A 24379-nucleotide genomic window follows, 5' to 3' on the forward strand; every position below is an offset into this window, starting at 1 on the left:
CGTAAAAAAGACAGGATGCGATTATTTTCCAAAAGCACTGTTTTATTTATACAGAGTCCTAACCACTTCAGTGGCAGGAGGACTGGGAGAGATTCCTTCTTCAATCCAGGGGCCTCCATAATGTTGGCCTGTTGATACCAAACACACAGGCAAGTGGTGTCACAGATGTGGTAAACTAACTACAATGTTTAGTCTCTCTCTGCTAGAGCAACAAGGTGAGCGTCAATCTCTGCTTCTGTAAGAATCCTAGAAGGCAAAGGGAAAAAACCCACGATTTAGTTTTTGAGAACTTTTTATTATGCAAAATTCTAAAAACACACAAAAGTAGGATAGTAACGAACTCTTGTGTACCTGTCACCCACCTTCAACAATTATCATCCCTTCAAATTTATTTGAAGGAATTCCCAGGCATCATATTAACTTCATCTATACACACTAATGTTTACCTCTTTGACATCAGATCTAGAATTAGGTCTCTTGACAGCAAAACCCTTTTGGTTGCAACTATGATAGCAAATATCTAAATATAAAACTAAACTATATATAATGTATTCTATTTTAGTTCTTACGTCAAAATGCCTTTATATCTAGTATAATTCAAGTTTGTATCAGCTGAGACACAAGAAGGCACTCCATGTTGAATATGTTATTTTCTAAATGATGTTTGCCCCAAAGAAATCAATTGCTTGGCAACTTTTAATGTGACCTATTACTTACTGGCTGACTTAACAGTGAAATTTGTCAAAGTGACATTTTTTAGTGCAAATTGGGGCAATGTAAGTAGTTACATACTTGTTGATGTTTATATTATATATTCTAGTTATTAAAGAAAAAAAAAGCAACCTTTTCCTATAGGGGGCAGAGGGAGGAGGAAATTCAATTGTTTTATTTTTTTTTAATTCAATAAATATTTCTTAAATCTTTCATGTTTATATCACTTACCTGCAGGCAACAAAAAGAACAAAGCAGGAAAAAAATGTACTAACAAAACTTTTCAAGGTCTGGTTAAGCCTAGTTTACTATCTTTTCTCCCCAGCCCTAACCATGACCATGTGTCTTTATATTTGTGACCCTAGAGTAGATATACACATTAGTTAACATGTCCCCCTGCAGATTCCTTGCATCTGTGGGTTTAACTAAAGTATTTTCACAACTCACAAGAGCATCCAGATTCATGGTAAAAGTAAACCACCTCATAGGACTGCTGGGAGGATTAAGAAAGCTGATATATGTTAAGCACCCAGTATAGATCTGACTCATGGAAGCTGTGAAGCTCATTTGTGGGAATCAGTAAGAACAGACAAGCATCCAGCATCTGCAATTCAATTAGCTGTATGCAAAATTCAAGGGTTTCAGGGTTATCCAGACAGGGTCTGATGTACATCAGTATTTCATACTGTTCTTCAAAGCTCCACTTAAATAACCACTAAATAACATTCCACATGAAATGACTACTTTGGGAGCTGAATTTCTATTGGACTTAAGCTAAAAAAGAAAACACTTATGCTTACTTTACTCCTTATATAAAGGAGGTTATTTCACATCACCTCTGGCATTAGGTATAATACAAATGAAATGAGAAGAAAAGAAGTTATGTCTTTCTTAAAGAGACATCCACTAAGTTTTAAAACAGATCTCTCAGGTGCTGAAGAAAAAAAAACTAACTATAGTTCAAAAAAGTGTTTTTTCCTCAAGTTATAGGAGAAATGGACCTCCTCTATCTTTCTAGGCTAGAATTCATCACTTGGCAAACTTCTTTAAGTACCTAGCCAACAAGGTAACTCACCTGAATTTAGGATTTTCAACTGTAACTACTCCAACTTCTATTTCTGAAGGTTTGAAATCAATTGACAGGACAGTAGACAGGCATGTAATCGCAGTCTGAAAAAGTATCAACATTAAAATAATACAGTATTTGTCAGAGATTCCAAGATTTTCCCATTCCAAGCTTATTCACTTCATGAGTTAACCATAAGCTATTCATTTTTGCTCCAGACTCGAGTCATGTAGTTTTACAGCCACACAGATTGCTTAACTCTAATATGTCACCTCCCAATGACAAGAAACTTGTTTATACCAAGTCAAACCATAACTTAAAGGGATCCATCAAACAAAATAGGATGATTTACAGTCTATTTGCCAGACAATATGCAAGAGTAGCATTTGGAGTGAGATGGAGAGAGGATAAAGATGAATGTGCCATCTTCCTTCAAGGCCTTTACAGTAATAATAATTTAAGAATGTTTTAAGTGGCTTTGTAGGTGATGTGATTATTTACATGACTATGAATTGCAATTAAAAAAAAACTTTAAGAAACACTTAAACAAGACACAGTGCCTCCTGGATGAGAACTAGCTCCATATCTTTTATTAGTATACGATAACACTGCCAACCAAACATAAAAGTATGAGATGGTAATTTTTCCTGTCATTTATCAGAATCATGTTGTTAGTCTTTAGAATAGCTGTATCCCATACCCTCATTTCCAAATTTTGTTTTTAACTTCTTGGCAGTAAATAAGAGGCTTCTTTAGTCTAAGGTTACTAAATATTTGTATAGGAGTTTTGGCTTGTCCTGTCAATTTAAAACTTCCCAATCACAATGAACAATCCCCTCAAGAACCCTGCATTAAGCTAGCTCTCCTTCTGCATCCTAGATACACTTTCTCTGCCAAGTCATCCTGTGAGCATATTCTTTTACTATGAAGATGTCTGCTTCCCTGAGAATTTGGTGTGGCTGCTTTTCCTTTTGGACCATAAGAGCAACATTACTGACTCAACTTTTTCACTTTTGCTTCCAGGAAGCTTAAGCCTAATTTAAGTCACAACCATGCAGGTCTTTGGGCCTGGTCTTGACTCCTATGCTTAGTCATATTTTCCCATTTAATAAGCGTTTTGTTGAAAGCAGTTTCAAATACATTACAAAATGAGATAGTGAATTAAGTGAATAAAAGCAGTATTCATTGTTCCCACGTCACACCAATTTTACTGTTAAGCTGACAAACTTAGATACACCAGAAATAGCCTATAGAGATTTGTCAATTATGCCATGATCGTCACAATTGTATACAGCAGTAAAAAAAAAAAAAAGTCAGCTCCTTTTGGCTAACTTACTTCCACTGTCTGTTCAAATGTCCAATCAAATTTCTTCTTCACTTTTTTTTCAAGGAAGCTGGTTGACTCGGTTTGTTTAACTCCTGCTGCAGTGGCTTTAAACCCACAGTAGTAACCTGCAGGGTCACACTTGTACACCTGAGGGCCTTGTTCTTCATCTATACCAATTAAAATCATACCTTAAAAAGAAAAAGACTCTCATTAAGTATCTTACACCTTTATACAACAAGATTTCTTCTCTCCTGGTGTTGTCACAAAGGTGTCGTTAATCATTACTCTGGCCATCTATTTTAGGATACGTGTTTTAAGAAAACTGATAACCAAAATATAGGTTATCACCACAGATAAATTAGGTAACAAATTTCCATTTGCAAAAGGTTTTATCACAGACTTTTAAAAGGTCTGAATTATCACAAATATGATGTACAATTTGCTATTACCCAAAGCGTGTTCCTTCGAACCCTAATCCCAAGGTGTTAACTGGTCAAATAAATTTGGAAAATATGTTTCACAAGCTTTTTAGAGAAAATAATATACAAAGGCATATTAAATGTTCTGCTGTAGGTTGACCTCTTTTAGCTCAGTAGTTCTTAAATTTATTTGACCAAGGAATACTTTTTGAAAAATTAATCAACTACCTGTTAAGGTTCCAGGGAACTGAAAGGGTATGGAACCCACATTGGGAATGCTGGGACAAAGTGAAATGTACCTGGGGGATACCTGTTCACCTTTACACTGCTCATCTTTGTTACCAATGGAATGTATTCCTCCAGTAGTCAGTATAAACCAAATTCTAAATTCTGTACACATAACTTTGTTATTATAAATAAAATTATGTTATTCTAAAACATACAATTAAACACCACCAACAAACTTCATTCTACTCAGCAGAGCAGGTAACAAAGTATTTAAAGAATGGCTTAACTCCACTTGAACATATTATAAGACTTCTTTGTTCAACTACTTTATTCTATAAAGATGTTTTATAGACTCTAGTAATGAGGAATTTTCAGTCTTATTTTATTGACAAACACTATGACAGTGACCAACTATCCGCTTTATTCCAATGTTATGTTTCCCTGTAATTTTCTTTACATTTTATACTTGATATATGTATACAAAGTAGAAGAGCAACACAAAAGAGAGATCCACTTACTGCTTGGGAGAAAAAAGAAACACTTCTTTACTCCAGGGTCTTGCAAGATGAGCAGGGTTTAACAGGTGATAAGGAAATGAAGGCCAATCAAGGCAAAAGGAACATACACAAAGGCACCAAGACATGAAAGGTCAGGGCACACCCAGGGAATGACAGAAAGATCCGTGTATTACAGGGGCTTCAGGTGAGAGAGGAATGCAGGCCAAGAAAGAGGCAACTTCGGAATAAACTGTAAGGGGACTTGCAAGCCATATTAAGAAGTTTGGAATTTACACTGTATTTCCAAGGAAACAATGATCAAAATTTGATGTTAGAATAACTCATGCCGCAATATGGAACAGTCTAGGAAAGAGTGAGAAGGGAGAAAAGAGGTAAATTAGGTGGCAAAGGCAAGAGACAACGAAACAGTGACAGAGGAGATGGGAGGAACAGATATTTTAAGGTAAAGCTTGATGACTAAACAGATGACCAGGGAAGGTGAGGTGAGGGTAGAAAAGAAGTTGAGGATGAATGTAGAAAAACTGCAATGATTTCAAGTTTGAACTATCCATGGGAAAAGGAGAAGGGGCCTGGGCTAAAGCTAATGAGGGGTGACTGGTATACAGGTAGTAAATGAAGCCATGAAATTGGATGTGGTCACCCAGACAGAACAAAGAGGAGAGAAGGACCAAGGAGAGAAACCTGATGACCAACATTAAGGGACCAGTTGACGAGAATGAGCTAAGCAAAGTGAGGAGAACAGTATCACTGAAGAAATCAAGGGAGAATTTTTAAGTGACAGGTCAAAAACAGGGTCAGATGCTAAAATCATTACATTGCTTGCTTTAATCCTCATGAATGACACAATGTCAGAAACAAATGTGTTGAATCTTTTAGACTAATGTATTACAATAAATCTAAAATCAGTAAATCTGATCCCTCTCAACAAAATTTTACATGTTTTTTAAAGAAGAAATTTATTCTAAGTATATGAATCTCAGGCATATGTGTGTGAGCCTGATACTTCAGGGTGGTCAAAAGAAACAGCTTGTTAAGATGCCTAGTTTAGGCATTTCCACTGAACTAATAATCTAGAATTGCAGTAGAATCCCTATTACAAAAGCCTAATGTCATAGTGCCTTAGATCTTTCAAATCACATACCCTAAATAGAAATATTTTGATAAAAAGTCTAACAGCATCTAATGCTTAAAAGTAATGCCTAAAATACTATTATGAAACTTATTCTTCCATCACTGATTTATTATGAAGATTTCCTTACCTTTTATAGTTTCCAAACCACACGTTCAAAACCCAAGTGTTACTGAAATAACTTCCTTTATGCATGCTCTTTGTTTTTTTACTGAAGTACAGTCAGTTACAATGTGTCAATTTCTGATTTACAGCACAGTGTCCCAATCATACGCATGTTCTCTTAAAAAATTGTAATTCATTAATTATTTGGGAGACTTCACATACTTACAACAACCAAGAGGCCTCATTTCAGCATTCTGTGTGTAGACCTGAGAAATATCTGCAATTCTTTTACACAGCATGTCCACAGGAATCTCATAACCATACTTGTATTTCCAGTTAGCTGCCTCATAGCGTGCCCTCTGTACCTGGGATCGGCTGTCAGCTTAGAGTATAAAAAACAAAAGTTTACTTGTTTAGAAGGAAAGAATGAACCTCAAAGCCAGACAATTTTCCATCTATCTTCATTGTGACCTAAGGAAAGCAGAAGTGGTCCATTATGGCTTTTTCTCCCACTAATGAGTCGTGAATGACTCAGTAATTAGTACATGACAAAAAAAGGAAAAAAATTCAAAAGATGGAGTTCTACACACAGTACTGCCCTTTTATGTTGAACCTTTCAACAGCTGTAAAAATAGTTTTTAAAAGTGTCTAGTAACTCCCAAAAGAACAAGTTTTAAGGAGACAGAATAATGCTTCTCCTGATCTTTTTTTTATAGGCTTGAATTTTCCCTTTATTTCAGAAAATAGAAACCCAGAATAATTTTTGTAATTCTCACTTACTTCTAACCAGTGTCAGTATCACCACATGTGAGATATAATGACTTACATCCCCTTCAGCTATAACTATATCTGAAATAAATCATCTGAGAGGAGCCTCAGTCCAGTTTCCCTGACAGTAGCATAGAGATCTAATTCTATTAAACTTATGATTTCTAAAAAGCTCACAATACTTTGAAGATACTGATACTAACCTTGGAAGACTGCAAATCTACTCATATCACCTGAAAATTAGGCACTAAAGGGAGCTTTTAAAAATTAATACAACACTCAAAAATATTTTGAAGAAAATAATAAATTTAAGTAGATACCAAGCCAATTACCTGTCATTCCTGTCATCACACAGCCAATGTTTTCAGTTATCTTGAATAAGTGAGTCACTGTGCTGGAATCCAATAATTTGTCCTAAAGAACAAAATAAATCAAGATAATTAAAAAAAAATCAGATTTCTGTGTAGTGATTAAAAATACTATGGAATTATAACAATGAACTATATAATAAATGTCTTCTGTTCATTTTACAATTAAAACCAATTTAAAAGGGGGGAGGGGCTCTGTTTTCCTTTTTTAGGTGATGCTTCCTGTGAGCAATAACTATAGCTCCCCAAAATGTGTTTCAAGGTCCCTGAAGACAAAAGACCTACAAATCCCACTGTGCTTATAATCATGACACAAAATTCAACATGCTAATTCTGTCTGCTCAGCTAAACTGTCCAGAGCTGCTCAATAAATACTTCTTGGATAACAGCTAGGAAAGTAGGGTCAAAGCAAAAATACTGTTAACATATATAGATAATAATATACCCTCGTACAAACTTGTGAAAAACCCTTGCTTTGTATTCCGTAATAGTTGGCTATCTGGGCGGTACTACTTACAGGTACTTTCTTCTGTGTGACAATTACTGCACAGTCTTTCCCTCTGACAGCTACTGATGTAAGGCCACCCTGGTTTATAGCTTTAAAAGCATATTCTGGAAAATAAAACAGTTTTTTTAAAAGGTGAAATGATTCATGCAATGGAATAATAAAGTCATTAAAAATAAAGAGCTTTATGAACTAACATGGAATGCTGTACAAAACATGCAAAGTCAAAATAATAATGATAATAATAAAGCATAATTAAACCAACTCCATTTCTTTCCATTTTAATCATTTCCATCAGGTGCAAGTACCAAATTTCCAATAAAGATTTAATTATTTTTTATCATATCAAATCTTTTACAAATTATGTTTTATCATTTAAAAAGTTTGTTTCGTAGCCATTATTTCTACCAAGTCTGGTATTCCTGGGTCAAATTAGGTTGCTCTAAATTTTCTCAAGATTTACTATTTCTGTCAACTTTTGGTCAACAAGTAATCGATCATATGCAGTTTTATTTGCTGTTAGATTATTTTGCATTGTTTTTCCCCCTACCAAGTTGAAATTTTCTGGACCATGTTTTTTGCAATTTTCACATTACCTACACCATAGGATTCTTTAGTTTATCTACAACCAGCTTCAGCTTGTGCCCTTCTAGCTGCTGTCAAACCATCCCCCAGGTTAAAACAGCTGGATCAAAGTGGTTTATAAAAACAAACTACTATGGCACCATGCAGTTTAGTTGAAAATGACTGCCTCTGGAGAGTAGAATTACAGATGAGACTATCTCTTTCTATGTTATCTAGTTCCTTAATATTTAAATTTAATATAAACATATACTTTGTAAATTAGGAAAATAGAAACAGAAATTAATATATGCTCGTTTGAGGAGATATAGAAGATAATGTAAAAGAGAAAATTATATATAAATACGTATATTCTAAATATATATGCTGCCTACCGAAGACACTAATAAAAGTACACATATATAATAAAATGGTAAGTAAAGTTGGAGGGACTATATTAATATTAGGTAAAGCAGACTTCAAGACAAAGGGTACTATCAGAAATAGAGACATTTCAAAATGGTAGAAGAATCAATTCATAAGAAGACGTAACAATCATAAATGCATATGCACCTTCTAAGAGTACTTCAAAATACATGAAAGGAAAATTGACAAAATTAAAAAGAGAAATGGCCAATCCTACCTAGTTAAAGATTTTAACACTGCCACTTAGCAATTACTAGAAACAGACACACACACAAAGTAGACATACATGAAATGAAAACCCTCTATCAACCACGGTGACCCAGGTGGTATCTGTAGAACACTACTGGCAACAACTAAAGGCACAGGTATTAACAGTATAATAAAAATGCAGATGGTACATTTACCAAGACAGATTATATGTTAGGCCGTAAAACAAGATTCAAATGAAGTACTGAAATTCCTAAACATATGAAAATTTAAAAACATACATCTAAATAATCCACGTGGTCAAAGAAGTAATCACAAGAGAAATTTTTAAATGTTTTGAACTGAATGGTAAAGAAAATTTATCAAAACTTGTAGGATGCAGCTAAAACAGTGTTCATAAGGAATTTTACTGCTATGGTGGACAGACCCTAAGGTGCCCTCCCCTCCACAATACCTGCCTCCTGGTGTTCACACCTTTGTATAATCCCTTCCCGACTGTGGGCAAGATCTGTAACTTCCTTCTAACAAACTAAATATGGCAAAGGAAATGGGATGGCACTCTCCTGATCACATTGCATTATATAAGACTCCGTCTTGCTAGCAGACTCACTCTAGAGATTCTTCTTGCTGGTTGATAAGTGGCTATATGGCAAGAAACCACTGGTGGCCTCTGGTGAAAAGCCATAAAGTAGCTGGGGCCCTTAGTCCTAAACCTAAATTTCCACTTTAAGAAGATAGAAAAGGGCAAAATAAACCCAAATTAGAAGAAAAGAAATAATAAAGACCAGAAATCAATAGACAAAAAAGAGAACATCAGCAAAGTCAAAAATTGATTCTTTGAACAAAAGCAATAAACCAACAAAATTAGAAATCCTTTGGTAAGCTGAAAAACAGCCCCCAAATCCATGTCCTAATCCCTGGAACCTGCAAATATTATTTTATAGAGCACAAAAAAGGATCTTTGCAAACGTGATTAGGTTAATATTGGGATGGAGGAGATTACCCCGGTGGGCCCTAAATGCAATCATATGTATCTGTATTAGGAGAGAGAGGGAAATTTTACACACACAGAGAGGAAGGTGCTATGAAGAGGAAGCAGAAAGATTTGCTCCCCAGGCCAAAAAAAGCCTCTAGAAGTAGAAGTGACAAGGAATGCGTTCTGCCCTGGAGCCTCCAGACAGAGCACAGCCCTGCCTGACACCGTGTCAGCTGATACTGATTTTGGATTTCTGGCCTCCAGAATTGTGAGAGAATAAACTTTTGTTTTTTTAAGCCCCCAAGTTAGTTGTAATTTGTTACAGCAGCCACAGGAAACTAATACAAACTCCAAGCTGGACTCATCAAAAACAAACAAACAAAAAAAAAAAAAAACAAAAAACAGAATACAAATGACCAGTTATCAGGGAAAAGGGAGGTTATCACTATAGATATTACAGAGATAAATGTACATTATTCTTTTGTTTATAGTCCTTGATCCTTCCACTCCCATGTCTTTGCTTCTTCAAGTCCTATCTGGACAGCCCTACCACTCTTATTCCCACCCAACTGAAGCTTGCCCTTCCCCTAGAGACTCTTCCATTTTCCCTGACACTTACTCTGATTGTCCCAGAAGGGATTTTTCAACCCTTTCTCTGAATTCCCATATAATTTCCTATTTCACCAGTAATTTTAGCATTTTCAAGTGTGTAATTTCCCCCTCCACATCCAGACTGGATAGTCAAAGTAGGAACCAAGGAAATTTAAAATTACATTTGCAACCAGTAGATACTAAATCACAGGTTGGCCATGGGCCCAATCCAGCTTACTCAAATTGGCTTAGAATGTAGTTTCTAGAAAGATTTTAATTAACTAAAAAGTCAGATAAAATCAGGGTTTAGTTTTTTTAGGGAGAAAAAAAAATTCTGGTAACATCTGACCCGCATTCCCACATAGCAACTGTCCTGCAGAGCAAAAATCATCTAGGGCTGGCACGTGTTTTGCAGTTTTCCACAGTTCCCGTCACTTCTCGTCCTATCTCACCAGCTGGTTTTACTCATGTGCATTATATATCTGGCCTGCTTAAATAATGCAAAAGATAAAGGACATAAAAGAAAGAGCTATCTCCCTCACCACAGTATAAAATTTTATCCCACAAAATATTTAAAATTTTCCATATAAAAAAATGGTTCTCAATAATGTACCTAAGAATTTGCCAGGATTCATTACAGGAGTCCAAGTCCTCTCTCCCTCTCCATACAGACTAGTGCTGTCCAACAAAACTTCCTGAGACAATGGCTATGTTCTATATGTGCACTGTCCAATACCCATTAGCCCCATGTGGCTATTAAACACTTGAAATGTGGCTAGTGCAATTGAGTAACTGAATTTTCAACTTAAAATTCTTAGTTAAGAATATCATTCCTACTATTCATCTCCTACTTCTTGATCTCCACTGCTTCCACCTCCTCAACCAGCTCCTTAAATACTGGTATCCCCCAGGATTCTATAATTTCTCCCTAACCATGGGTGATTTTATCCTATATAATCACTACTAATTCTGTCATTTTTAGCTCTGAACCGTATTTGCAAATGCCTATTTCCCCCACAGGCTTGTCTCAAATTAAACTCCTCTTCTCTATAAACCTGCTTCTTACAGTTCTTATCTCAAATTACTAACCGCTCAAGTTTTCAAGCTACAAACTTGGGTACCATTCTTGACTCTTCATTTCTCTGTCATCAGGAGAAATGTCCACTCCTCTCTAGGATTTGCTTTAAAATACTCTAGCAGAGAGGGGGAAAGTGCATGGTAAAGTAAGATTGACAAAATGTTGACAACTGCTGAAGCTGGGTATGGGTACATGAGGGTCATTGTACTATTATTCTACTTACTTTTGTTTGAAAGTTTCCATAATAAAATTTAAAAAAATAAAATAAACTCAAGAGTCTCCCCTTCTCCACCCTTTCTCTGTACCTTAGTTCACTCATTAGGGCTTATAAGGATTACTCCATTGTGGCCTTCCTTTCACCTGTCCCTTTGTACTCTAATTCTACAGTCAACTCTCTCGTTATCTTACTCAGTACTCAGTGTCGTTCTCAAAGACCTCTGCTATGTCCAAAACCCATGGGACCAAGTCCAAATGCCAGCACAGCATCCAAATCTCTTCACAATTTTGCTACAATCTGCTCTTCCAGTCGTCACTGTCTGCTCCAGCCACACTGACTGACCAATGCACTGGTCTCCCCAAATTTCCTTATCTAATCTCCATGCAGATCAATTCATCTTCTGAGGAAACTTTCCTGACTCTCACCTTCAGTGTCATTTCCCAAAGTACCCTTCTTTGCACAGATATTTTAATACCATACTGTACTATAATTGTCAATAAAATTTTGTGTAAATGATTACCCATTATAACATTACCACTAGCATAAAATAAATAAATGACAAGGATATACTGTACAGCACAGGGAATACAGCCAGTATTTTATAATAACTATAAGTGGAGCATAACCTTCAAAAATTGTGAATCACTATACTGTATACCTGAAACTCATATATTGTATATCAACTATACCTCAATTTAAAAAATCTTTAAAAATACCACGATAAAATATACATCTTATAATGTTGACAAAAGTGGAAACTGCCAAGAAAGAATCTAGAGATGATTTAATAACTAAAAAATATCTTCTAAAGAAACACTGGTTGGGTAAAAAGTAATACCACAGTTTACAGTAAAGGTGAGCATGAAGGCCAAATAAGAAAAAAATCTGAATAGTTTATGGGCAGCATTTAAAAGGCATATTTACTTTTTAAAGCCAGAGTCCAAGTGTCAGAAATAGTAATTAAATACTTTATTTCCATCACTAAAGATTTTTGTTTTATGGATAAAATTTCAGAAACTTTCAAAGCTAGCAAACACTATGATGTTAATCTCAGTAATCTGTTCTTCAATGTCCAAGATTATGCAGGAAAATAACTCATAGCCCATTTCCCACTTTTTAAATGGGAAAAATTATGGTGGATTATAGTCTATCCCAAACCCCCAATTTTTAAAAAATTGAAGTATAGCTAATTTACAATGTTGAGTTAGTTTCAGGTGTACTGCGAAGTGATTCAGTTATACATATATATACCTACTTTTAAAATATATATTCTTTTTTTCAGAGTCTTTCCATCAGAGGTTATTACAAGATACTGAATGCAGTTCCCTGTGCTATACAGTAGGATCTTGTTTTTCATCTATTTTATATAGTAGTGTGTATCTGTTAATCCTGAACTCCTACTTTATCCCTCCCCACCTTCCCCTGTTTTGGGAACCCTAAATTTGTTTTCTATGTCTGTGAGTCTATTTCAGTTTTGAATCTAATTTCTTAATTTGTAACTTAAATACACAGTAAATTACCTATATATATTAGACTGAACTACATGAAAAAGCCTTTTACAGGGAAAGAATAGTCAAACATCAGCAGTTTCATAAGGTTCAACCTAACAACAAACCATGAGGTTAGAATGCAAATTGCTTCCTTAATCACAAACAAAATGGTTAATAAACAGCTGTTTATATGTAGAGACTTCTTTTCCACAGTAATTTCTCATACACTTTGCTTCTTCCCCTACAATTTTGTCTAACACTTTCCAGTTTTTCCAGGACTCGTTTGTATAATACTAGGAAAAAACTGGGGCTAAATATAAAAGATACTGTGACAAAATGTTCAGGATTAGAACACAATGTCTGACAATGGCTCACAGTGTGACCTGCTCAGTGGGATGCTAGCAACAGATCTACATCCCCTTTATTGATGTCATCAGCTTTGCAAAGCAGCTACAGGTGATTCTGAAATTCTGCAGATTTTAGGAATGTAACTCAAGATTTTTACCACCCATAATCTTGTCTAAAATGCTGTACTGAGATAAAAACTAAACTTTTTGGTGGTAAGCATGATGTAGGGTATATAGAAATATAATGTTGTACACATGAAACTTATATAATGTTATAAACCAATGTTTCCTCAATTGAAAAAAAAGTCTTAAAAAAAAAAAAAAAAGAATGCAGCCCTACTAAGACCTTGATTTCAGCCTGTGTGACCCAAAGATGAGCCTACCAGACTTCTAACTTACAAAACAGGGAGAAAATAAATAGATGTTGTTTAAAAATAAACAAATACCTGTGCTGAGTTTTGGAAGATAAATATGACTTTTTTCCCAATATAAACATAAGCTGGAAAAATAACGTATGGCCCATAACATTCTTTGAAGTTTGGTTATAAAAAAAAAAAAAACAGAGAGATGTTCTATTGGGGCAAGGCAAGTATTCTGCAGGAAAGTCTATATTCAATTTCAATACTGTATGACTAGAAACTTTTTGTTATTAAGATTTTTTGATACTGTTCATTCTCTATCCCTAATCTTCTAACTTAAGCAGGAAGTGTGTCTCATTTCATGATGCCTCTTAATACTACACTCCTTAAAATTGTGATCTTCAGGCAGGGAGGGTCATTAGAAATCTTGGGCACTGGTGGGTTGGTGGTGGTGGTGAAAACATAGCAGCATTTGATCCCATTACATTTTGGTGTAGTTTTATTATGTACATATTCATGAATATATATACACATAAACATGTATGTATGAATATAAACACACATTTAATTTCAAATCAGATTCAAGGAGGGCATGAGAAATCTGGGTTAAGAAACATTCTTAAAACAAGATTTTTTTTTAAACTGCAAAAGAGGCAAACAGTAAGAACTTCTCAGTCCATTTATTTGTGAAATTCCTGATTCCATTTTTATCAGCCACTTGTTTTTCTGACAGCGACCATCACAGAAACATTTACTGAGCAGTTACTATGTGACAGGCACTGTTCTAAGTACTTTACATCTATTAACTCATTAAATCCTTACAGCCCTATAAGGTAAGTGGAATTATTATCTCTATTTTACACATGAAGAATGTTCTCCTAGTTGGCGTGGAGCAAGGACTCCCCAGGAATCCTGGCTTTAACACACAGTACCACTTCTAGATTAGAAAACTGCCCTCTTCAGTCTGTCTCTTCCAGTCCCTTTCTTTCCTGTTTCTCATCACCTCTCTTAAAAGCAACCAGGCAGTGCTCACTTTCACCGGGAGGCAAATTCAAGTGACCGCTCCTACCTCCCTTGCCAGACACATCCAGCAAAAGTATTAAGTAAAAAAGTAGTAGTAGACAGAAGGGCCTGAAAGTAGCCAGGCTTATGGACCTCACTTTCCTCACTGATAACCTGGGGAATTTCTGAAATTATATTTCAAAGCCAGGTGTTCTGTATATAGTGCTACAGTTTTCCTTCTCTCTCTCTCTCTCTCTCTCCTTCTCTCTCCCTCCCTCCCTCTCCCTTCTCCCTGCCTCTCTCTCTCTCTCTCTCTCTCACACACACACACACACACACACACATACACACAATCTGAATACACTGAGAAAAATTTTAATAGTTACCAAAGGGTACAGATAACAATAAAAAAATCTTTCTCCCTACTTCTTGGGAAAAAACAGTCAATAGTTTGTTTATAATTATAGTTAGCAGTGTACATTTAAATTTACGCCTCTTTTTAAAAATTTATCAACTTTAGACCACATTTATCTTTTGAATCCCAACTATGGAAGATGAGGACTATACTCACCTTCCCATTAATCTTTCCATTCCCTTGTCATTTACCCATTTTGTTGTATCATTTTCCCACTGTTATGGTTAACATTTTGTGCTCTGTAATTTTTACATGCTTTGTCTCTGGCAGATTCTAAGGTTTATAAACTAATAAAAAGTATTTACGTTATGATACTGTACATATTTCACTAGAGAACCAATCATGGATGGACCATAAAAAAAGGATATTCTATGTCTACAGAGCTACTAATCTAAAAGACCAAAAACTGAGCCAAAGAATCAAAGAAAAACATTTACTGAAGTTTTAATACTATGCCAAGCACTCTACATAATATCGCCTTATTTAATCCTCAAAACAACCACATAAGGAAGGAATTATTAGGCCAACTTTGCAAACAGAAACTAAGGCTAAAGTTGTGTTACTTGCCCAGGTTGGCTAGTATGGCGCAGAGCAGGAATCTGAATCCAGACCTGAACTCTTCACCACTAAACTGCTTGCTCATACCAACTATTCTTTCACTTTCCTTTTCCTAGCAAGGTCTAATTAGTGCCCTGAAAAGCAGAGGGAGTGTTATTCAACAAGGCAGAGCTTAAATTATTCTGTCTAGATATTTAACTTGTTTTTAACTACGTGTAATATTCTAAATCTTTTAAAACCATTAAAATGACACTACAGTCAGCCTTTCTACTCACCGAATCTGGAAAGCATTAAAGCCTATGCTTTATGGCTAGATTTCACAATATAGCATACTGTAGGTCTAAGTGACTTTTCCTGTTCACGTATTAAAAACCACAAAAGAGAATATTCAAAGCATAGTCCAATATAGAAAAAGTCTTTAAAACTCAGGAATGAAACTTTAAAAATGAAACTTCCTTGAGGATACAGTTATTTCTCTGTTCTATCTCAGATCATATTTTTCAATGGGGGATGAGTTAAAAGGGTTACTGAATTACCATTATGATACTGTTTCTTGCTACATTATATCCAGTATGTAACCATAGAGTAGACCGGTGTCATTCCAAGTTATCTTTAACTATTTCTAAAATTTACAGGTAAAGAGAATCTCATTTATAGGCCAATTCTCTCCTTATGATTTCCAAGCACAGATGATTATATTACGGTCCTCACTAAGGCACTGCGGGTGCTAAACTCACTCAAAGGCGAAATTATCACGGGCCAGTTGTAAATCTGATTCTTCTCATAATGAATTCACCATGGCAAGGAGTTACGGGTCGGGGGTTATAATCATAATCTAAACCCTGAGCATTTCGATCCAACAAAATGTACTGTTACGCTGAATAACTGATAACTAGTTTAGGGTTTATTTCCACCGAAGCTCTTTTTCAGGAAACAGCTAGCTCACCATACCTCATCTACAACTCAGGAACAGCTTTTAAACTACAGAAGCATTCAAACAGATGTGAGTAAAAGGGGATGTTAGTGTCAAGAGCAGCTCTAGAACTGATAGCCACTCATCCTACCAGTTATGCAAAGACGTCCTGAACTCTGTAGATATTTGTAATTTAGCGCTTTTTATTCTTCTTTTTATCCGTTTGTTTACCTATCTGTCATTCCCTTGAAGCTGTGAGCTTCAGGACAAGAGAGGGTGTGATATTTCTGCATCCCCTAGGACGAGCACAGCGTCTCTGAATTCCTGTGTGGAACTAACCACAGGACAAGGAAGTTCATGCTGCAAACAAAGTAAATTGGAGGGGGAACGTTTTAACTAGAAGGTCAAGGAACCAACTATCTTCTAGATAATTACAGGCGTTGGGCCCACTCAGGTCAAAATGTAACAGGTGAAGAGGCCTCAGAAAGCTGACTCCGGCATTACCGCCCTATCTTCCTTAACTCTTTATTATGCGGCCGCTCGTCCTGGAGAGCTCCCGACCCCTGCCTGCAGACACGGGTGGGAACATCACCGGACTCATCCTGGCTCCGGCCCTCCCCTCGTCCCAGCTCCGGCCACGTCTGCCAGCTCCAGGCCGTACCATGACAGAGCAATCCGCGTGGACCCAAGGCAGACCTGGTTCACTCACCTACTTGGTAGAGCCGGCCCTCGGGGGAAAAAATGGTAATGTGGCGGTCAAAACCAGCGCTGGAACCACGGGACATGGTGGTGCACCGCTACTCCAAGCACAGTCCCCGGGCCCCGTAGCTCCCGCACCAGGCGTACAAACCCCTGCGGAAGTTTCTGCGACTGCTTCCGGGGCACCAGCCGGCTTCATCCGCTCTTGCGCACCGAACTCACAACTCTCGCCAGTTCAAGCGCGGAAAGAGCTCCAAGGGCCCGCCCCTGGAGGTGGGGGTGGGGAGAACTGAGCTAAGGTTTTGGATATGCGCGTGCGCCAGCAGCACGTGTGGGCGGGTTGAAGACGGCAGGTGAATCTCTGGTTGTGGAGGTTTAGAGCTTTCATCTGGGGAATCAGTTGATTATAGCAAGAACTGAAAAGCTCTCCAGGCCGTGGAGAAGTGATTTGACTATCAGTGAGATCTAAATGGATCCTGCATGTAACAAGCCTCTCGTTAGTTTTGGCATTTATATAACCAGCCTGTGTCTGCATTGCTGGTGTTCTTCCTAACTTCCATTTACCCAACCACTTTCCTTCCTGCTACTACAGGGAGAAATAAATGGATTGCAGCTGTTGCCGCAGCAGCCTTTCATTTTAGGTACAGAAGAGAGAGGTTTGTGGTAGCCACTCCAGAGCAGAATTTTCTTCTGGCCAGGCAAAATCCTTTGGCCAGCAGCCCCCGACAGCTGTGTCTTAAAAGTGGAACTGAGGTTAAAATATGGGTGTAATAGAGGAATCGGTAGCCTTGATTGATAGTGTACAAAAACCGAAGGGACAGGACTCATAGCGAGCTAGTGTTGAATGGACTAAAGTGAGCAATTCCAAGCTGGCAAGGCAGCTCCCGGAGAACAGCAGGTTCTCATCAGGTGGCTTTTCAAATTGTAAAAGGTGCCTATTTTGACCTAACCCCAAGGCACACTCTTTATTTACTGAATATGTAATGCAGAACAGATGTTAGGCTAGAGTTGCCCGCCCCCTCTGCTCAATAGTTTGTGCACCAGGAAGGCCAGATGTACCAAGGTTTCTGGCACTTCATGCCTGCTGTCACTAATACTGAAATAGGGATTCTTATTTACCTCTCTAAAGTATCTTCTCCTAAACTCACTTGCCACTTAAAAGAAAAAAAAATTGTAGAGCCTCCTAAGGAGTTTCTTAAGAAGTTCCAATCTCTCAAGAGTGTTTTTAAAAAATAAACTATTTCATTAACCTGAAAAGGAAAATCCAAAACTGAAACTTGATTAAGAAGATACTAAGTGCAAACATCCTCTCTGGCACACAGGGTACTTTCCAGCAGCAGCTAATTCCCAGTGCACTGATAGAAGTTGTCCCTTCCTTTTGGTTTAGGTCCCAGTCCTCAGGACCAACACTTCCTGAACTTCTGAGTATTTTTTTTCCCTCAGACTCTGAGGGAGTCTCTGGTAATGTAATTCCTACAGTTTGCCTGAAGAGTCATAGATAAAATGAGTTCTCTGTAAGGCTGCAAGAGGGTGAACTCGTTTAGTCCCACTACGCCCTCCTATGCTGATGTTTCCTCCAAACTAGGTCTCTGGCTGGACCCTTCTCTGGTGCTGAGTCTTCTCTAATTGCTTCTGGGATATTATCACACTGAGATACATGGTATCTCAAAACTCACCATGTTTGAAACAGAACTCCTCATTCCATCTCTTCTCTCTCAAGCCACTTCCTAACCCTTTGTTCCATACTTTCCAAGTCCTCAGAGCCAAAACCTTACAGCAGTCCTCAACTCCCCAAAGCTTCTGACTCTGTCCCCATGTATTCCTGATCCCTCTTATTCTGCTCGCCTTTTTTATGTTACATAATGCATAATTTTCTTCCCTGTTTGTTGTCTCCTCTCCCCCAGTCTAAGCTCCATGAGGGCAGGAATCTTTGTTCACTAGTGTAGCTCAGGCAGCTTGAACATTACCTAGCATAATTAAGTGCTCAATAAATGTTGGTTAAACAAATGAATCCCTTACAACACAGGGGTTAGGAGCACATCCTTTCTGTTTAAACCTGAATTTACACCCTGTTTGGGACAGTTACCAGATATGTGACCTTATCAACCTCCCTAAGTCTGGATTTCCTTATCCGTTAAGTTTGGGTCAGATCCACTTTATGGGGGCTGTTGTGGGGATTAAATGAGAGCGAGCAAGTAAGTGAGGTACTAAACCAAATACTTAACACATATTAAGCCTCATTAAATGATGGCTATTACTGTTGCTCTCCTGTCTGGTCAGTCACCAAATCCTGTTGATTATTCCTATGGGGTGACTGTTTGCTTTCATTCCCACTGCCACTGTCTGAATTTAGATCCTTTTTACAGTTTGCCTGGTCTGGCACAATAGTCTCTTCTTGTTGATCCACACTTTTGCAGTAATTTTCTTGAGCAAGATCTCATTGGATTGCTTCTCCATTCAGGTTTCTTGGGGTTACTGAATAAAATTCAGTCTTCAGCTTAGTTGATCTAGACGTATTTTTCAGCCTTGTCTTCCAGTTCATCCTCCTCTTTCCGTTGCATCCTCGCCTACACTCCCCAGCACAGCTTTGAGCAGCTCCGCCTGCTCCCTCCTCCAGCTCTCCCACCCCCCACACCCTTAATCCTCCCATAAGGACTCTCATTCCCATCTCCTCATCTAAGAAGCTCAGATCCACCAATCTGCCCCTTTCCCCACATGTGCCCAGTGCATATCATTTGAATCTTTTATTAGCCAGAACCAAATGAAATGGCCATTTTTGTAGGTCAAAAGCATCAACTATTGGTAATCATATAGTTTAACTTAAAGAGTTGTGTGCCAGGGCTTCTTCCCTCAAGATCAGCAGGGCAGAGCCTGAGTTCTTTTCATCTCTGTATTCTCTACCACCCCTGGCATGGGGCTGGCTCATCAAAGTTCAGTAAATGACTGTTAAGTTGAACTGAAAGCTGTAAAAAGAAAGGGGTCAACTGAGAAATGTTTTCATAGCTGTAATCCTTTCCTTCCCACATAGACATGACTTGCTGTAAAGCACCTCTGGGTGTTCCCTGCTATGCAGTGATGGAATTTCTAAAATCACACACACTGCATGCAGGCTGTGAGAATTATTCCATGCATTCAAAGAAACCATGATCCCCTCTTGAGGTTGCCTTCAAACTGGGCCCTAAAAGAGACATAAGACTTTGGATGGCAAATACATATTAATACCCTAACAGACACTTCCTGGGAGGATTCGACCTCACTGTCAATACAGCACAAACTGAAAGCTAGAGTTAGAACATCGGGCTCCCTGAGGGCAGTGACCACATCTGTTTTGCTCCCTAGTGTATCCTCAGTGCCAAATAGTGCCTAGCATGAAGCAAGCACTCAGATCATTCCCTGAATTTGCATTCTCACTATTTGGGTTTTCTCTTATGTTGAATTGTTTCTCTTTATTTGAAGAGATTTGTGAATCCATGAGAAATGCAAATCTCAGAAACCTAAAAGGTCAGAGATTTTTATATTAGAATTTGAGATTTTTTTCTACACAGGCAAATAAATTCCTCTGGGAAATCTTTCAGAACGACAACCCCACTGCTGATTCCATTGCAAAGGGAAGTCCCCTGAAAGAAGACTTCACGAATACGTGCCACTGGGTGCCAAGCACCAGCTAAACTACTCACCAGGTGGACTTCCCCCTGGGTTGGGGAGCTTTCACAAAAGTCTGGGTACCAGTACTGCTGCAGCTTTAACACAAGCCTGTGGGGGCAGACTTGCTGTGTCTGTATGGAAAATTTGATCTTCCTCTCTGTGGGGCCACCAAGTTAGACTTTTTGAAATGACTTTCTGGTTTTTTGAAAAATTTCAGAGATGACTTGACATCTCGTGAGTCTTGGAAAATCTCCTGGGGGCCTCCGTTTGGCAAGGCCCACATTCTCCCCTGGGGGTGGAGGTGGGTGGAAGGTAGGGGTTACCCACAAGGCAAAGGTAAAAAGTGGCAGCGTAGATTCCTAATGACTACAAGCCTGCTGAATTACATGGCGCTTAAAGGCAAGATTAGAATTTAGCCCTCAGCTTAAGATGCTCTGCTGGTGGTTTCAGTGAGCCAGGGAATATAAAAATGAAGCTTATCTGTCTTTCCGTGTGATGTTAGTAGGTGTGAAAACACTGGTAATAGAGTATCTTCGGGGAGTTAGGAGTCACTGATGTTAAGGGGCCCCCAAGGTGAACTGTGGCCACGGTAGAGCTGGGGATGTAGCAGAGCTGGGTGAAGAGTAGAAAGGAGGTAGAGCTCTGCCCAGCTCCCTGGCCAGACTCTCACCAACCAGCTGCTTCCTTAGGGGGCTGGGGGCAAGAACTTGGTTCTCTTTGTATCTTTCCCACACCAATCTAAGCCCTGCAGTTCTTCCTGCACCCCAGTAGCTATGGTTGGCTACCTAGGAGTTATCATTCTGGCTGAGTCTTGGGGAAGGAGAAAGGGGGTGACTTCTCTGTAACTGATGGGCAGAAGAGAGGGACAAATGGGGCACCAAGTGTGGTGTGGGAGGTGCTACTGTGACCTACATGAGGCATTTGGTTATGCTTCTATTCAGAAGCCATTCACATCCCTTCCCTGACAATATTCCAATCAAGCAGCACTCCCCCATCTCTCGTCCTCTCTCCATAACACCTCGTGTGGTTCTCACCCTCCAGCACCAATGATGGGTGCAATGTGGTGTCTATCAACATAGCAGTTACACAATTATCATTTCCCTTCTACTCCATTCTTTCCTTAACACAGTATAATTCTGTGCCTGGATTCTAGGTGTCATCCACAATTATAATGCTGTCCTTTGATTTGACAGGGGAATGTACTTGCATCAGCTCCACCCAAAGGACATTTAACTAAAGCTATTCAGGAACCTTTCTAAAGAGCCATAATCTTTAGCTTTCAGTTCACCCTTGATTTTTAGCTGTAACTATTTCAGTATTCTCTTCTTACAACTTTTAATATTTCTCTTACTCTCCCAAACTTCCCCTTAAAATGAAGACCCAATGCTTGACTGACGACTGAGCTCCTGTTTCTGGAAGCCAAGGACTTTGAGAGACACTAAGAATTCTCACGGGTCTCCCCAGAATACTGGAAGAAGCAATGGAAGACCCCAGCTGGCTTGGGCTTAACCGTTGGTGGTTTTTAACATACAACTTCCCCTTAGGCATGATAACACAGGAAGCCCTTCATAGCTTGAGAGAACAGCAAATGTTCCAGTGAAAAATAAGATGAGGAAGGGAGAAGCCTCAGTCCTGACCATGGTCAGGCTTTGATCTGAGCGTCAGAAGCACTGGATTTGAATCTGAGCCCTGCTAGAGATGACCTGGTGACCATGACCTGGTTTGAGTTTCTTCTCTCAAACAGGTGAGCATGCTGTACCCACCTTAAAGGCATAGGGGAAAAAATATTAACCACCACAATAAAAATAAGTCACTGACTAGTAGACTTAAACTCAGCTTCTCTCTTTGTGAAAGGAAGGGGCCCTGGTGAATAAGGCCTGGGTTGTTGGCTGTTTTGTTTTGATCTATCCCGAGAACAGAAGGAAACCAAGGACTGCACTGGCCTGCACTGCACTCTGCTATTGTTCAGAAGTGAAACTCAGTCTGTTTTCTTAACTTGGAAAGCAGTCAGTTCTTACCCAGCCTGTCCCACATACATGCTGCGCTACCCTTGACTATGGACACGGGGTTGGGGACTGTAAGTCTACATTAGTTCACTGAGAAGATTTTCACGCCCATGGTGTGTCCTTCCATCTTGGGGTCTTTTTTGGCGGGGAAGGTAAGTAGGTTTGTTTGTTTGTTTACTTTTGGCATAGAAATAAAATTCTTTAGGGATTCATACTGCCTCTTCTGAGTCTTGAAGACCAGGCTTATAGGATTATACCTAATTTTAATCTAATACAGAATAATTCACCCATTCATCGGATACTGGCAAGACTACAAAGGCCTGGTGTGCCAAACGATCTTTATAATAGCTATTTATTTTTAATGGAGGTACTGGGGATTGAACCAAGGACCTCGTGCATTGCTAAGCAAGCACTCTACCACTGAGCTATGCCCTCCCTTCCATCTTGGGCTCTTTATTATGAGTATCATTTTACTTTGTTCACTCTTCTCACTATCCCTATCCTCACGAGCTACACCCATTCCAGCTTCCTGATCATGTGGGGAAGGGGAGGTGCAGAGTTTGACCAGGCCATTGAGAGAATGAGTCAAGAACAGAGAGGAAATAAGACTCAACAGCCTTCCCTTCAGCCTAGAGGAACTTCCTCTTCCCTGAGGTTTCCTAACTGGCTTCCTCTAGTTCCCATTTTCTTACCACAAAATTAAGTTATCTATGATGCTCAAAATGAGCTAAGTTCTCTTGGTATAACTGGTGGAGAGAGCAAATGAATGAGATTTCTGATCATTATAACCAATATTTTTTGTCACTAAACTAGGAATGAGTTCTTGAGAACCCAGTTATGGATGGGAAAGCAAGAGAGTGTTCCAGTCTTCTTTTCCCCTTGCTTTGAAAGTAACTGATAAACCTCAGCTGAGATCCCTGAACTTCACCCCATGTGCAATTCATCCACAGTGGTGAAACGAAAGGAAGTTTCAAAAGTCAACAACAGACAACAGATCTAAAACGTTTCCAAGGTTAAAAACGCTGGCATGGGTGCCTAGCAAATTTTATGCCAGTTAACATGGTCCATGCCTAATAAATAAGTAATTCACTTAAGACATGGCGGTTTAAAATGGTATGATTAAAGAGGTGGCATTGAAAAGTCATCATTATTTCTTGAGGATCAGTCAAAGTATCAGACACCAAAGATTCTGTTCTTGAGCTAGCCAGCACACACACAAAATACCAAGGAGCAAGAGGGGAATTCACTCAAAAGAGAAGTGGGAATCAGAGGTAAAAATCAGGAAGACATTTTTGAACAACTTCTCCAAAATAATTCAACCAACATTTATTGAGCTCCTTCTATGGGAAAGCAGCTGGGCTGCCTGCTCTGGGAGACACACAGAAGAACCAGATGGGGTCCCAACCCAAGTTCAGTGGGGAAGAAAGGTGAAACATGACTGAGAGCAAAGCTTACACGAGGCAGCTCATGATACACCAGGTAGCATTCAACAAAGCACCGCATATGGTAAATGACCTTGGCCACAGGGAGTGCAAGCCACCTGCTGAGAGAAGAATATCTGAGCCCAGCTTGGGAGGATGAGAACCCTGCCAGGTGTGTTAGCTGTCAGGAGCCATGTGAGTGGCACCATGATGCACCAGGGACTGGGAGTAGCATGAACAGAGAAGCAGAGGAAGAAAATAAGAGCCTGTGTTTCGGGCATGGCCACAGCTTAGCTTGACAAGGACACAGAAATATTCTGGATT

At 38.7% G+C, this 24379-nt stretch overlaps 1 protein-coding gene across 1 annotated transcript; it reads right to left on the minus strand.

Moving 5' to 3' along the window:
- Nucleotides 1-21: 21 nt before the first annotated feature.
- On the minus strand, nucleotides 22-17185 carry PSMA6 (proteasome 20S subunit alpha 6). Its single transcript, XM_010967859.3, has 7 exons — nucleotides 16994-17185; nucleotides 7157-7251; nucleotides 6604-6685; nucleotides 5730-5885; nucleotides 3114-3292; nucleotides 1787-1881; nucleotides 22-246 (listed from the first exon to the last, which is right to left on the minus strand). The coding sequence occupies exons 1-7, from the start codon at nucleotides 17067-17069 to the stop codon at nucleotides 189-191; spliced, it is 741 nt and encodes a 246-aa protein (XP_010966161.1). The 5' UTR covers nucleotides 17070-17185; the 3' UTR covers nucleotides 22-188.
- Between the last annotated feature and the right edge of the window lie 7194 nt (nucleotides 17186-24379).

The sequence above is a fragment of the Camelus bactrianus genome, chromosome 6, assembly GCF_048773025.1.
Source record: "Camelus bactrianus isolate YW-2024 breed Bactrian camel chromosome 6, ASM4877302v1, whole genome shotgun sequence".
In the NCBI taxonomy this organism is placed as follows: domain Eukaryota; kingdom Metazoa; phylum Chordata; class Mammalia; order Artiodactyla; family Camelidae; genus Camelus; species Camelus bactrianus.

Bases quoted from the DNA above. Each gene is read 5' to 3' on its own strand.
- PSMA6 (XM_010967859.3), bottom strand. From the start codon at position 17,069: ATGTCCCGTGGTTCCAGCGCTGGTTTTGACCGCCACATTACCATTTTT. The intron at 5,886-6,603 runs GTAATTGGCTTG...TTATACTCTAAG, and splicing joins TGTGATGACAGGAATGACAG to CTGACAGCCGATCCCAGGTA. The intron at 3,293-5,729 runs GTAAGTATGTGA...TTTCTTTTTAAG, and splicing joins AATGAGGCCTCTTGGTTGTT to GTATGATTTTAATTGGTATA.